This window comes from Stegodyphus dumicola, chromosome X1 (genome assembly GCF_044657685.1).
Source record: "Stegodyphus dumicola isolate Sdum_Otavi_A_Nest chromosome X1, ASM4465768v1".
Lineage (NCBI taxonomy): Eukaryota > Metazoa > Arthropoda > Arachnida > Araneae > Eresidae > Stegodyphus > Stegodyphus dumicola.
The window spans coordinates 116,128,130-116,144,725 of record NC_140780.1 but is presented as its reverse complement, the minus strand read 5'-3'; the positions used below and the strand labels follow the sequence as shown (position 1 = coordinate 116,144,725).

Genomic DNA, 16,596 nt, shown 5'->3' with positions numbered 1-16,596 from the left:
AGCTGGTTGGAGGGCCCTGCCCATGATGCTCCAAACGTGCTCAATAGGAGAGAGATCCTGCGACCTTGCTGGCCAAGGTAAGGTTCGGAAAGCACTATGGCAAGACGTAGAAACATGTGCAGTGTGGAGGCGGGCGTTATCTTGATTGCACCCCAGACCATCACTCCTGGTTGTCGGCCTGTCTGCCGGAAGACAGTCAGGTTGTCGGTATCACACCGCTGTCCGGAGCGTCTCCAGACTCGCCTTCGCTGGTCATCGGGACTCAGTTCAAAGCGGGACTCATCATTGAACTATTCTACTCCAGTCAGTGACATTCCAGTGCGAATGAGCCCGACACCACTGAAAACGGGCTTGACGTTGTACAGAGGTCAATGGTAGTTGGCGCAAGGGGTGCCGTGACCTCAACCCCCTTTCTGTAAGCCGTCTATGAATGGTCCTTACGGTCACTGAAGCACTAGTTGCATGTACAATCGATGATAATGATTCATCTGGGGCTGTGAGTGTCGCTCTGACGATTGCTTGATCTTCACGTTCTGTCGTTTCTCTAGGCCTATCGCTTTCTTCTTGACGCTGTGTCTGGCCATGGTTCACCAATTCTGCCAACATAGTCTAATAGTGGCATCGCTCCTGCTCAAATGTCGAGCTATTCGCCGATAAGACCAACCGGCTTCTTTGAACCCAACTACACGACCTCTCTCAAATTCTGACATCTGCACATATCGTTCGCGCACCAGTATGCGAGGCATAGTTACTGTCTACCAGAGTACACGGAATGAAATTCGTGAAGAATTTATGACCTGGAATCGTAATTTCTCCTCTTAAATATCCTGCCAGTTGCGCAGATCAGATGCGCTGTAGCGACAACCGTTCATTCATTGGCAGCCAAAATGTAAAATTTTGCATTTTCCGTCGAAACCTGTACGCATATCAGTTTGTGTCCAATTTGCTTTATATCTTCTCGGTGCATCGGGGTGCGTCCTTTTTTTTTTTTTTTTTTTTTTGTCTATCTAAGAGTGTATTTAGCGTAGTCTAGGTACTGCACTGGGGCACACCAGTCCTTTTAAGGACACATCATTGCTTAAAATCCGATGCAGCAGAGGAAGGGGGTGTATTGCTACATTTTTTTCAATAGCCTTTAAACTCCAATTATGGCGGTATGGTGGCGCACGGTTGTCTGGTTTGGGCATTCGCTTTTTTAGCCTCTCTTTCTGGGAGACTACCATGCATTATATATCTTTTTCAGAAATTTGCATAGCAAAGAAAGTTACGTTTCCATCTTTATTTTGTATTGTTACATTTATGCCTTATGACAGGAAATAATTGTGTACCAATTTCATGAAGTTTCTTTGAGATTACAACGCAGTTTATATCCGTTATCTTAATTTCGACCACTGGCGTTTAAATGTGTAAATAATGAGAAATAATGGAAAAATTTACGTTTCTCGTATCATTCAATTTTCTTTACTCATATTATCTCTTACCTCAAATTGTTAATCGAAAGGAAGTTTAATAATCGAAAGGAAGTTTAATTTTCTGATATTGTTTATTTTCCAGTATCACCCAGTGATACTGGAAAATAAACAATATCAGAAAGTGCTTCCTTTGGATGCATTTACATACGAATTTAAGGCAAAGACCAACGTTAACAGAACTTGCCTTAGATGTCATTATTTGCAGTTTCCTTTTGAGATATAAAGGAGTGTTGAAAACACATCGTTTGTGAGCTAAAATTTTATTATTAAATCGCCCATGAGTACTCATTCTTGTTGCTTATTAAGAAGAAAGAAATGGAACTGAAAAGTTATTATTTTTCTGTTAATTAAAGGAATATCTTTCAAATTTAATCTTGCCGTTGTGGGAGTACAGCATTAAGTAGATTTATAATACCTTTTTTACATAATCCATATAAAATGTGCATTTTCTCTAATTTGTATATAGTTTTAGTGGTTTTTTTTCACTCTCATATGAAGCACTTCAAGCAGCATCACAAACAGAAAAATTTCAACATCAAAAATAGAAAAACAATCTTTGATTTCCTTTTAGAGTTAAAATGCCTAACAGGTATTTGTATTACATTAAACTTTAATTTAATAATAGCAATAATTTATATTTGCCAATATATATCATTTATTCCTTTCTTCTAGATGAATATCATACTTGTTTGGGTCTATATTTGCCCCTCAGTCAATATTAAAATTCAGTTTACATTCAGAGTTTGATTTTACTGGATCGTTTTAATTTTGGGTGAGTAGAGATGTTATTCAAATCTAAAAAAATCGCTACGAACTGAAGAATGCCACTTCGATCAAATTCTAACTCTGACTTATGTAATCGAAAACTTTTGGGTGCCGCATGTGAAAGTACAGGTAAAAGCTCGGTAGTTTTAAGGCTTCGTTGATCTAAGGCACGCATTGCTTTTAGAAGCATTTATATGCGGGAAATATTTGCTTTAAAATTAAAGAAATATGGTCCTTTATTTCTCCCTAAAGAACGTTTCTTTTAAAATAAAGCAGTTAATACTTATAGACAAACATGGAATTTCTTTTCACGAATGAATCTTCAAAGCATTAATTACAAAATTAATTATAGCATATTAAATTTGTTCTTTCCCCCTTCATATTTCTTCAAAACTTAACAGATATTTTTGAAAAGCAGGGATATTTTGGAGTTATTTCTATAAATTATAATATTCTGCTTACATCTTTATTTTCTTTGCTTTAGGCCAGAGTTTATCTAAATTTTCCTTCTAATGGAAATTTCACATTATTATTTTTTCTTCTTTGGGATAAGGATTATTTTGTAACTGAAAGTTCTTTTTCTTACAGAATATGTACGAGGAATTTACAGCTCGCACGTGACGTTTCTTCAAAGGCATAATTTGGAAGAATGGAAAATTTCTATATTTACCTTGTAACTTACTTTATGCTAAATAACCAGTTATTATGATTTATACTTTTCTATTGTTTTCTTCTTTCCGTGTTTTCCACCAGAATGTAAATTAGCTTTAAGAGAATTAAGCTAAGAGTTTCGAATCCTAGAGAGAGAGAGAGAGAGAGAGAGAGAGATTACGTCACCCTGTTAGAATTTCTCGCCAGCTCTATATTCCGTCTTTGCTATTCTCTTTCTAGCCGATACTTACCCGCCTGTAGAATAACTGAGCCAGCTTATAGCTTGCTCCATTAGCAGCTTTAGACTACGTCAACAGCTTCAAACTGTCTGCTATTGCTTAATTTAATTTAGCCACTAGTGGTGATTTTTCGCTTGTAGCACAAGTTGTGCCTTCCCTTTATATTAGATTAAAGTAAAATACTATTTAAAATCTTTTTCTGTATTTGTGAATAAAAGACGTTGAAATATCTCGCTAACCTGTCTAGTAGGGTCTGCAGGACATTGACTAGTTTCCAGATTAATAGCAACTCTACAACCTCCCAAATGCGACTGTAAAAACAGCTGTTATTGAACTAAATGTAATTATAAAGAAGCGTATATATAAATATAAATTTTCTATTTATATTAATATTGCCTTACAACTGTTTTAGTAACATAATGCTAAATCATTTTGATACAAATTACTGCTGCATATAAAAAAGTAGGAATATATTTGTTTTATTACAATTTAAAACTTTTCTACCACAACATTGTTTTTACATTATCAAGCTCGTTTTTAAGAAAGATTAATTTACGCTCTTTCAAAGCAAAATAAAACTGTTGAAATATTACCTGATTTTCATCACTGGGTTCAGGTTTCCGAACAGCGCATGGAGTAAGCCCAACTTTCGCTGCTACTCTATTATATTCTTCGTCTAACTGTAAATATAGATCAATGTTCATTTTATTAAATTTTCAAATTAAGAGATGGAATCATACACCAACAACACTGAAAATTATATGATGTAACTAATGAACTTATTACATTGATTCGGATGCAGTTAAGCGCTATTTACGTAAAGCTAATCAATCCGAAACTTGAATTTCTAATTGTTTCTAATAACTGAACTACATTTTCTTTATGAGTATATATACCACAGTTAATTAAGTTCATAAAGAAAACTGGCAAAGTTCATGACTTATTGTCACAGCCAGACTCGTAAAAGTATAACTTAAAAGGAATACACGTACATCTTTATAAGATGTACTTTATAAGAGTGTTTATAAGTAACAAACATGATCTCTTGTGTTTTATTCTTTTCTTATCTATAATGTTCCCCAAATTTATGGAAGTAACGTGCCCAATTTTATAATAAGATAATATGCAAAACTGATTTTGCTGATGTAATTGAGTCTTACGTTTTCCTTATCTACTTATTCTGTGACTTAACCATTCTTTCATGAACTTTATATCCTTAAAAGCTCTATTTAGAAAACAGGACCATACTCCAACCTATGTATATATAATTGACACATATTTGAAACATGTCTTGTAAAAAGGTCTTACATGTTACAAATTCTATTATTTGGATCTTGAAGGGTATGTTCTCGATTTAAATGTCAGTAATTATAGAATCACGGAGAACGTTTTCCAGAGAATGGTTAGGATGGCTGAACGCTGATAATTTGACCAGTGCTAGAAATTTAGTCAACGAACTGGCTGAATAAGGCTTTCGTGACTTTCATTATGTTTAAGTAAATACGAACAAGTGTCCCATAGAAAGTCCTCTGCCAATATATCTCTTCTTTGTGCAGATAGTCTCTCATGCTTTATCATAATCGTTTAAATGAAAGCTTTGTCTTTAATCTGTTCCTTATTCTGAAGTCGCGTGAGTTGTGTATGATAAACTTCACAACACGCAATTTAATTCTATAAATCTGGTCATCTGTACTTTAACTTTCACATAATTTCACTGGGAACTGCTACAAATATCAAATCCTTTCTCTGTGGCTCTTGATAGGCAGTCTTGTTCGGTAGGAAAATGACAGATCTGGTCTTCATAGAAGCTTCTCACATTCTAGCTTGGTTAAGGCACAGAATGATGCTTTTTAAAATGTACAAGACGAAGAAGGTAAAACAACTATAAGGTATTTTTCTCCCTCCTTCCAACATAGCCTCATGGTGTAACGGTAGCACATTAGGCGTTCCCGTCCAGGGTTCGAGTCCCGGCGAGGACACTGCAAATTTTTCATGTCTATTATTTCAAATAAAAACCTAATGACTTGTAGAGACATTAGGATTTTTTGGAAAGCAGGAGAGATGAAAAATGAGCAACGCCTTCGACGGGAATCGAACCACGGACCTCTGGAATACGCGCTCAGCATGCAGACCACTACACTATGAAGGTGGGAGAAATATCTTATACACTCCCCCTTTTAAAGGGCGACTGAGGGTTTAGGGGACCCAGTCGCCAAATCCTGGGTGTGGAGAATCATCATCCACAACCCTTTCAGTTCGGGCGTCACTGTAGAGACATTTAAGATTTTTTGGAAAGCAGGAGAGATTAAAAATTAGCAATGCTTTTGCCGAGAATCGAACCACGGACCTCTGGAATACGAGCCCAGCATGCAGACCACTACATCACGAAGGCACGCTAAGAAGGCGAGAGAAATACCTTATAACCTATTTTAAATAAAAACCTAATGACTTTTTAAAGCCCAACTGTGCAAAGTACACTAATACATATTAAAAGATTCTGTCAAATGTATCTCTTTGCCATTAATTCAAATTCGCTTACCAGTGAGACATAAAAAGTACGGAGAAACGACTTTTGTAAGAATACAGAAATATAAACTGAGTTTTATTTAACTGGAATCTGAAGATTAAATATACACTTCTTAATAATGAAATTATAGGTTCATGTGCTATCTATCTATAAGGGATAGACTGATATTTCCAGAGTAGGAAAATTGTTGGCTTACTTATTCTTTCGAAAGACTTCAGAATTTTAATCTAATCTTATCAATTTTCTATCCGATAGATACGAAGTACTTTCTTTAAGGAGCTTTCGAAGGCATCTGGACGTTCAACTGCTCATTCGAATATACATGGGATGTCAATCAAAATTTTGACAACAGCATTTCATTTTCGAGATGTCAGTATTTAGAAAAAGAAGTGAAGGAACTTTTCTTTTTCGTTTGGTGACATGCCTATCATATTGTTTCCAATTCGCATTTCACAATTCCATGTTTTGAAAGGAATGTTTAAAATTGAGACTAGAAAAAAAAGGGGGTGTAAGTAGTCGTTGAAAATTTTAATTTTAAAACTACAAGTTAGAACAGTCATTCAAAAGCATAAAATTATTAATGATTATAGGAAATGGTTGCTAAATTTATTCTGTTGAAAATTTTCAAAAGCCTATACTCGATATGAGTTTTGTTAAAACTGAATGAAGTACATCAATGAGCAATAGGGATGATTATGACAGGTTTAGTATTAGTAACTATTTTGTGGAAATAGTAAATGGAAAGAACATTTTTAATGTATGTTATTTTTAAAGCATTTGTTATGGAAATTATTCTTTAAATTTTTTATTGTAATTAAATTTTTGACATTACTAAACTTTTTAACATTACTTTTTTTTAATTCGCTACTTTTTTATCTAACAGGTATTTCAAATATTATAATCTAAATAAGTTGCGAATTAAATATTACATTTTATGCTAAAATAAAGAATTTCATTTTTTAGCATCCTAATTCACTTTACTAATAATAAATGCATATTAGTTTTTTATAGAAGTTTATTCGTTTTCATGAGGAGGAAAGTAAATTTCGTCCATAATAATTTGAGCAGAACATTTTTTATTAACACCTCATTTAATACCCTGGATATATGACAAGAAATATTGTAATAATTTCTGTTCTTTACTATATCTTCACAAATAAGATAAAAAGATGGATAATGTATACTACTTAAGACTGGATATCTGATAAGTATTCATAGTAAACAGCATTTTAAAAGAAAATCCTGAAAATATAGAGTGTAGCATAATGTCAGATTTTTTAAACTATTATTTATGTTGATTGATATACTTGCAATCCATAAATACTTCAGAGAAATATACAATTTGAAAACTAAGCTGGGATTGAAATGGATTATTAAATTTAGGGAAACATATGAGAGCTATCTCCTGAATTTCTCTCCCATTTTTGATATAAACTGCTCCGAAAGATGATATCTCGCATCTCACTTTGATTACAACTAACTCGAAAAAACGTTCATGTTGACAGACTCAATATTGCAGAAGTCAACTATAGTTTCGAACATTTGGGCTTACTTGGAATTCGAATCTTAACCCAACGGTATAGGGATTAGTACTTCATTAATCGCCATACCGTTGGTGACAGGAAATTAAAGCAGGAAGAAAATCATAAATCGTAATTCATAACTCTATGATTTGATTTATTTTCTTACTTAATCAACGCTGTGCCTTTGCAATATTTAACGATGGGGCTAAGGAGATGAGAAACCTAGATAGCCGTCAGTGAAAGTGTACCTTCTGCTGGCTTAACTGAATAAAATTCAGATAACAAAACAAAATAAAAGAGACAAATAAAATAGTCTTCCTCGTTACAACGTGTCTTCGTGGTGTAAGCTAAAGCATAATCGGAGGATCCGGAGTTCGAATCCCGGTAAGAGCAGTCCACACTTTTGACATCTTCTACTTAGAAATAAAATGCCTGATACTAGTTTCTACACTTTCTATTCAGATTAATGAGTAAATTAATTATTCTCTTGAATTTTTCGCTGAATATAGAAAAAAGAAATATTTTTACTGTAAAATTAGAAAGACTCATACGAAATTAGCATTAAAAGGGGCGAAAAGTTAATAGTGTTCCATCAAAAATCAATAAAATCAATAAAAATGTTACTATAAAGCATAATACTTACTCTATAACCATTAAAATACTCCATGCAATAACTGCCAATGATTTAAAGCTAAATAAGAAGTTTAAATATACTAAAATGAAAGCACATTCATTTACTAACACAGAGCCATAAAGGCCAAAAGATTAAAATAGAAAATATAATAATCTACGGTTGTATGATAATCTATAGTTATATGATAAATGAAAAACAATTTCTCTTTCAGAAAAGAAAAAAAAATCAACCAGATTGTTACGATGCTTAAAGAAATAAATTTACTGTCATCATTGCATATATTTCATTCTTTGAATTTATAAGCATATAACATGCCATTGATATGAGGGTCAATTTGCGAAGACGTGAGTACAGTACCTCTGCCAATTCTCTCTTCAGAGCTCGATTGAGTACTTCTGCTCTGTAAAGGGATTCTCTGGGTTCATCCAAAGCGAAGCGGCGTGTTTTGCATTCGACTTTTACTCCTGGGGTTGCAACTACGGCCGAGTCTTCTGGGTTGATAAGAATGGTGTGTATCTGTAAAAAGACACATGCAAGCACTTTTTTATTTGAACATTAAATTTAAATGACAATTAAAATGTGGATTTTGTAGAGCATAATTTTCTTCTAGTTTACGAATGCAGTTGCCATGATAGACTAAAATGTGTTACATTAAAAAATTAAAAATTATATAACATAAGTTGTTTACAAAACGTTCTAAAACAGATGGGGCTGGATCTTTTGTAGACTGTTATGGAGACAGAATATACAGTTTCCGTAATTGCGCAGTTTAAAGTCTTGACTATATTTATGCATCAAATATATTATTCTATTTACAGTAAATTTTCCCCAGATTTGTCAGTCTGAGATTTGCATCTAATATTCTTGAAAACCACACGGAAAGTTTTAAGAAGTTTCTTGAACACGTTTAGATGCTTCTAGGTAAAGGAAAGTAAACTATAATAGAAGGTGCTCAAATGAAAGTAACCGTTGCATTTATGTAGAATTTGCAGCTTATAAAGTATAGTTATTTCACTTCTGTTGTATAAATTATTTTTCGAGAATGGAGACTAAACAGACACATTACATCTCCTGAAATTTTGAAGAGGTGTGAATATGAAATCCGAATTTTATAAAAATATTTCAATACATTTTCAAGAGATTATGTGTTGCTATAATTTGAAGGTATCATAAAATAACCGCAATCGAACAGACTGTGAGGGGTTTCGCTCTCGCAGTTAACGCTGCAAAAGTACCCAAGTAGAACACGCCAATTTTACCCCTACCGATATTTCCCGCAAATTTGAAGTAATATTCTTTAATGCTTCCATTAGTGTTTCCTTATTCTGATTCTTTAATAAGTCATGTGTTTTCTGGAATTTCTTTAACCGATGCCTAAATAAAATATTTATTATCACTATAATATATTATTTGATGGAGTGAATAAAGCCATACTCTCTTACGCAGCACTAGTGACACCACTGAGCAATGGAAATATATTAAAAATAGGTTTTTACTATGAAATTCGTGCATATGCTTTAAAAATGTCTTATTCTGTGGGGAAAAATCATTCTATGCTCATAGTTTCCAAATATTGATATTAGAATCTGAATTATGTATACATGTATAATATATTAGTAAATTTCGATGTACCGAAATTCGAGAATAATGCTTAAATTCGCAGTTCGAGGATATTAAGGGGCCCAGCAGCGACCGAGCGGTAAAGTCCTTAAACATTCGTGGTTTGACCCGGGGTGAAATCCCGGTGAACTGGCTGGCTTGCATGGGAATTATCATGGTTTTCCTCCGTGGGTAATATGGATGAGAGCCAGTATCCCTTGAAAAGTTCTCTACGAATGCTTCCGTTTCCGTAGGCAGATAGCCCTCGAGTTGCTTTGCTTTAATCAGTTAACCTAATCGAGATATTTATTCTTATAACAGGTGAAAATTTTCTAAACGTTTCACATTTATGTCACTGATCGGAAATTACTGTCTTTTTATCTAGTTAGCAATTCATAAAGGTTATTACTCTTTATTTCGTAATTCGAAAAGTATTCTTGTAAAATTTTTAAAGCAATTTTACTGAACTATGTTAAGTTTATTATAACACTGCATTCGATAATTCGGAGAATACAAATTCAAATATAATGAACCAAAGAAATTTTGATATTAAGATGTTCTTGAAAGTATGCTGATGTTGCGATTTAAGAAAGTCAAAGAAACACAAGCAGTATACTTCTTTCAAATGTGTACTGTAGAAAATTTTTTAAAATTTAGTGAATTTTTTAACCACAATTTTAGCTTTTATCGGCGTAAACTGTTATTAAGTAAAATGACACTTTTGGAAAGCAGCGTAATCGTACTACTTATCTCACAGAATTTACTATGATTGTTCGAATGACGTTTTTTTCTCAGATCTGATATAGAGCTATCCTGACCAATACAAAAATAATCTGATAGTGAAATTATTTTTTTGTGTTTCTGATATGTGTTTCAGTTTAATCTGAATGCATATCTGTATAGAGAATTTTAAATGAGAACATTTTCCATGCAATTTCATTCGCAGCGAAAATACTTTGCTAACAGCTAATATGGAATATTTAGCAAATAATTTTCATGCATTTAAATCCTATATATATATATATATATATACATACCATACGGATTCTGATAAATGCTGTGACTAATTTAGGGATAAAAAAAGCTCTTAATTTATACTGAAAAGCATTGTAAATAAACGGTAAAAATGCTGGTACAATTTAACTATAAAGAAGTTAAATTCATCTGGTATTCTAAGCGATAGTGAAAAATTTCCTGTTTTTTTTTTAAAATTTTTTGTTACTTATTTATTTAAGTTTTTTGTTTTTCATTAATACAGCAAAATACATGAAAGGTATCTGTTTTATCAGGAAAATGTCTTTGTGGAGAGCGTTCTAAGAAAAAACTAGCTCATATTACAGTTATACATGGGGAACAACAGGATTACTTATTTATTTTTTTTTTTAATATCTAACTTTTTTTTAAACAACCTAACGAGAGACTCATTCCCTTAAATATTTTGTTTCCTAAAGGGGACGCATTGCGACTTCTAGTTCTCCATATACTCAACACTTCGCGTCCCTTTTCGGGAAAATGAGAGTAGCTAGTATCATTGTATGTATTTAAGCAATTTCCAAACGAATACTACATCATTAATAGAGTTTTCTGCTAAAGCTATAATTCAGTTGCATTAGAAAGAAGTTTATGAACCCATCTCATTGGAGTTCCTGCTGGAAATATGGTTTTTATAGGAAATTCAGAAGTACCAAAACTGGTGGGTTGCAACTGAATTTAAGAGCTTCAACACTTACAGTAATAATTATTATGAATCGTGTAGATCAAACCAGAAATAGTGTAAAATTTGACATTAAATCTTTATAAAAGAAAGTACAATAGCACATAAAAAGCATGGTTACATACAACGTAAATTGTACAATTTATTAATATTCTGGTATACTAGATGTTTGGAACTCATTGTTAAAGAAGGCAAGCCAATTAAGACAACAGTATTCTGAAACGTGGCTTAGGTAATTATACTTATTACGCCAGTTCTAGGAGTAAGCTTATTGACCTGTTTATTAATAATGAACTTTTCTTTGCTAAATTTCTTTACATGATTTTGGTTAAAAGCATTAAATACAATTATCTCTTTTAATAATACAATTATCTCACCTTTTAATAATCAACGTTTTTCGGTGACATTAGATCATTAAAAATGTTTAGTGATATGTTGGAAATAATAAATATTGTGCATGGCCGGAATGCTTGTTATTCGTTTATGTCTATGCTATTAGTTCTATAACTGAAAATTATACTTAGGTACACTAAACAACCGGATAACATTAGTTTCTACAATACCCGGAAGATGGCAGCAGCTTTTTCACCGACTAGGAAAGTGCATTTGTCAGTGTAAATGTATATCGTAATATCGTAATGTACTTGCTAATTCGTAATGTTGCTAATTTCAGCTTTTACGTGCTTACGTAATAAACTCGAGAAAATACTAGAAATGAGTATATAGCAATCAGATTAAAATGCAGTTGCCATGATTTGCGGCTTACGTAATAAACTCGAGAAAATACTAGAAATGAGTATATAGCAATCAGATTAAAATGAAGTTCCCATGATTTGCGATAACTTCCTCTTGAATTTCAAATTATTTTTAATTTATAATAAAACAATTTACTATTACTTCAAAATATTATAATTGGGTTCTTAAAATTTAATAACAAAAACCAAACTGAGTACCTGAAGCTTGAAATTTAAAAAACAAGTTATACCCTATTCCGGGTCCTTTCCAATTTTTTAAAAAAACTTTTCAATATTTATTCGGATAGATTTGATCCGCGCAAGAGCAAAAGTCGATGGGGTATAGATCCTGGACATTGGATCACTGAGTATAATGAAATACGTTTCCTAGCCATATATTGTATCAGTAACGGGTAAAGAGTATTACGCTTATGCCAATTAAATAAATATTCATAATTATTTTGTCGTAATACAAATAGTCTGAGCATATGTTATTCTTATGCTTGGAATATATTATTTAAATTCATTGGTGTTAAAAAATAACAAAGAAAGTGATATTAGTTGTTTTTGAATACTAGAGAGAAGAGGCAGATGGATATATTAGGAATTCGGGAAATTTTCCAGAGCAACCGTTGCCTGTGACGCTGCTTTGTTATCTGATATCGATGGTTTAAAAAAGATGAAACGTCAATCATAATTGTATAATTCATGCAGCAAACACGATAAACTCATACTAAAAAAAGAGATTTAATTACACTCTAAAAAATGGAAAGATGGTAATCTTTTTAAACTCAGCGTCTTAGCCTGTCGTCGTTAGTTAGATTCAGATTTATAATTGCGGGATCCAATTCTTTACTTCAATGTTAAAAAATAAGGATGTTATGTCCCACCAACCGGATAATTGCATAAATTATATTTTACAGATGCATATACTACCATTGCCTACTGAAGAAGGCAATGGTTCGCAAAGATTAGCACCTCCACGCGTGTGTCCCGGCAGCTTTAAGAAGGATTGCTTTATTAATTTAGAAGTCAAAGAAGGATTGCTTTGTTCATTACGCCGAACTTCACAAGGGCGCCGACAAATTTACGACTTTATAATCAGGGCACTATTTTGCCTTGGAGAACGACTGACAACTCAAAAAAGAAGCCTGCACCTTAATGCAAGCTGACAACTTTTTACCGAGATTAAACTTTTACATGGGCCTCCCTGTTGTCTTGAGGAGGGATGCTTTCCTCACAGTATTGAGTTTCATAACGGTTGCTGAACCTTTGCACTGTTTTGAAGTTACTGTGGAAGTCTTGCTCCGTGGGAAACGAGGGATAGTTCGAGAAAAGCTGCCAGCACCTTTTCCCAAATTGCCGGCCTGGTTAGACCAGACCCATCCACTCCTGCTGCTAACGAGTTTCTTTGATTTATTTTAGATAACCGTAGCAAATGAATTTTCGAAGAAACAGAAAAAAGATAAATTTTCGCAAATTTTTTCTTCCCGAAAAGATGACAATTTAAGTATTCGATGTTTTCTTACTCTTTTTTTCATCTCTACCCGGAAAAAAGCATTTTCTGTATTTCTTGTTTCCAAGAATTACCTAGGATCAAAAGACTTACTCAACTAACACGGATTAATTGCTAGATCTGCAAAAGAAATATCAGTCCATCTGTAGAGAATTATGTCATTCGATTTGTTTTCAATGATCCTGAAAATCGAACTGTGAATTTGTTATTGTCATGAAATATGAAAGAAAAAACAAATATATTTAAGTGCATAATTTTCTACAGCTACTTCTTTTTGAGACAAATAAATCACAACGATTCGAGTTTTTTGATTTACAAATTTAACGAAACTGCAAATGCTTAAATTCTGTTAAATTAATTAAGAAAAGTTTTTAAATCAAAATGAATAAATTTCTACCGTATTCAAAACTCTTTTCGACATACTTGTTACAGTTATGTTGTAGAGAAGGTTTAAAAAGATTGAGCTAACGAATACCTCTGAATACTACTTGAAGGTTGTACGCCTATAGTTCCATCTAGGGCATGAATAAGAAACAAAATGAGATAGGCTTTCGAACTATAAAAAGTTCGACCATTTGGGATATTTTAATAAAAGCATCTTTAAAGTTAAGTTTTTATGTGGGCACTGTACAGTGACATATCTAACGAGCAAGTCAATTGTTATCCAACTAAATATCTTACAGAAGAGAAGTCTGTTCCGCGATATGAAAAATTGGCCCTAGTAAATAGTTTACAAACTATAGGCCTTAAACCACTGTTAGAAAAGTAAAAACACTACCTAAATAAAACATTTTGGGTTCGCATAAAGAGTTAACTTGATTAAATATATATTTTTTAAAAAATTCGAATTTAAGCACTTCTACATTTTCAAATTTAGGCTCATTGGTTAGAGGAAAGCAACTCAAGAGTTATCTGCATATGAGGAAAGATAGCTTCATTGAAGACTTACTGAGGGAAATCATATCTATATGTCAGATGGGGAAAACACAAAAATTCCCATTGGAAAATACAAAAAAACCACAAAAGTTCTGTACGCTAGGAATTAGATCGGGTCGAACTAACAGCCCTCAGCGACTTTACCGCTTAGCCGCCGAGGCTCAACAACTTCAAAAATTTCGAATTATGCTCCATATAAATGTTTTTATGATGTAAAAGATCTGTTAGGAGTTCCCGTTTGAAAATTTAGAATGCATCGCTTCTTTAGAAATTGTAAAAAACGGTCTCTAGAACTTTAATTTATAATACTATTTTAGGTAATTTCGATCGTATGAAGATGACCGTTTTATATTTGAATAATATGGCTGCAAGAAATGCATTTCCCCTTAGCCGTTTTTTGTACTGTATAAAAATTTTAAGTTCCGGGTGTCACATGACCAAAATTATCCCAAAATGAAAGTTTATCTTATTTCAGTCATTCCTTAAACTAAAACCACGAATATTTGGTCAGCGGATAGGCAAATATTTACACAGATAAAGCGATAACATTTATTAAATGGGAGTTTTCATTAAGTTTGGAGATACTAAAATAGACAAATGAATGCGCAATAAATCCTAAAAATTATATATTGACATCATTTAAATAAAATCCATTAAATAAACTATATTTTATATGCAAATTATGACGGGGAATTAAAAAAATATTTAAAGCAATAAAAGAAATTTACAGCTTGAAATTTGATATTACAGTATTAGTTTGCTTCAAAGGTTTAGTTAATAAAATTTCTTTACCAATATTTTTGAAAAGTATTTAATACTCTTTGTTCTATTCCTTATTTCCTTACGAAATATTTTGCAATATTTAAGGCAAAAAGATAAAATTTTTTTAATGTATTTTCTCTTCATTGTCACCGCCCAAAAGCCGTAGATCCGAGGTTTGCTCTTCCCGACCAGAAAACTTTTTGTGACGGCTCTGGCTCATCGTTTGTTTCAAACTTGTGTCTTCCTTTCTCCCAGTTCTGTAAATGAAGTGACGTCACTGAACTCGGCTTTTAGGAAGAGCTAAACTCTGTCTATCTACTTATCTTGTATAAGTCTGTAAATCAACGCATTTAATCTAAAAATTGGTAGTCTGAGAAATTTTATTCCACCCTTTAGTATTACCCTCTGCGTGATGGTTGAAATACAGAATTTGCTTTCACACTGCAATAAAAATCAAATATTTTTTAAAAGCAGTTGCTGATAATGTTTGATATCCCTTCATTCTATGAATAACCAAGAAATTCACCACATTTCAATCAAAGATTTCTATTCTCCTGCTTAATAGTTTTATATCTTTCATTTTAAATTGCAGAATTATTTCCATATTTAGAGCCTATAGTTCATTTGTAAAAATTTCGCGGTAAAAAATAGCTTTTCTATTTCAGTCCTTGAAGCGATGATAATTCCTGTTTGCATATGAATAGATTCCAAACATAGTTTCTTAGAAAATCCTCCATAATAGCATCCCCTCACTTAGATAGATAGCCCTTCCCCGCGTTGCCGTTAACCAAATTGTCCAAATAATTCAGTCCATATGTAGTTTGAAAATGACTCTAAAGCATTATTTTAGAGAAAAATGGTGAAGAATTTTAAAACTAGTTAAATTTTGAATTTTATGGTATTTTTAAAAATTTTGATAATATTTTCCATGAATCGAAATTCTTCATTTTTTTTGGGGGGGGAGGAGGGAGAACTGACATAATTCACTAGAGCGAGCAAATTATAGATTCGACAGTAGAGTTATGGCAACTATTGCAAACTGGATTAAGAAGTCTTGATGTCGTAACTAAAAATAGTAAATTGTTTATCATAAATTTTAATGATGTTTTTGCATTCGAATCTGAACGAAATTAAATTTTTTGAGAAAGGTACTTTCTTCCTCCTTCCAGCATGCCTTCATGGTGTAACGGTAACACACTCGGCATGTTTGAGAAGCCCAGGTTCAAATCCCGGCCAGGCTATCGCTCATTTTTCATGTATTCCTGCTTCAAAATAATCTAATGGCTCTACAGTATGATTGCTGTTATTTTAGAATGAAAAACAATCGATTAATAAAGTAAATAAAAGTAGATTTTTCTGGAAATTCTCGAAGGAAACTAAACATTTGACATAATTAAATATTAATTTACATGAATAGTGAACGAAATTTCATTTATTTAATTAAGCTCTCTTAAACTCTTTTAACATGTTTTGGACAGAAATGCATACACATATAATACATGAGCACATAGACGTAATCAATAA

At 32.7% G+C, this 16,596-nt stretch overlaps 1 protein-coding gene across 1 annotated transcript in view; it reads right to left on the bottom strand.

The window, feature by feature from the left end:
• Positions 1-16,596, bottom strand: part of LOC118198369 (uncharacterized) — a 424,861-nt gene that overhangs the window by 23,008 nt on the left and 385,257 nt on the right. Inside the window, exons 15-16 of the mRNA XM_085807093.1 lie at positions 8,169-8,327; positions 3,721-3,807 (exon numbers count right to left, since the gene is read on the bottom strand). Coding sequence (XP_085663219.1) covers positions 3,721-3,807; positions 8,169-8,327 — 246 coding nt within the window. The remainder of the gene's footprint in view (positions 1-3,720; positions 3,808-8,168; positions 8,328-16,596) is intronic.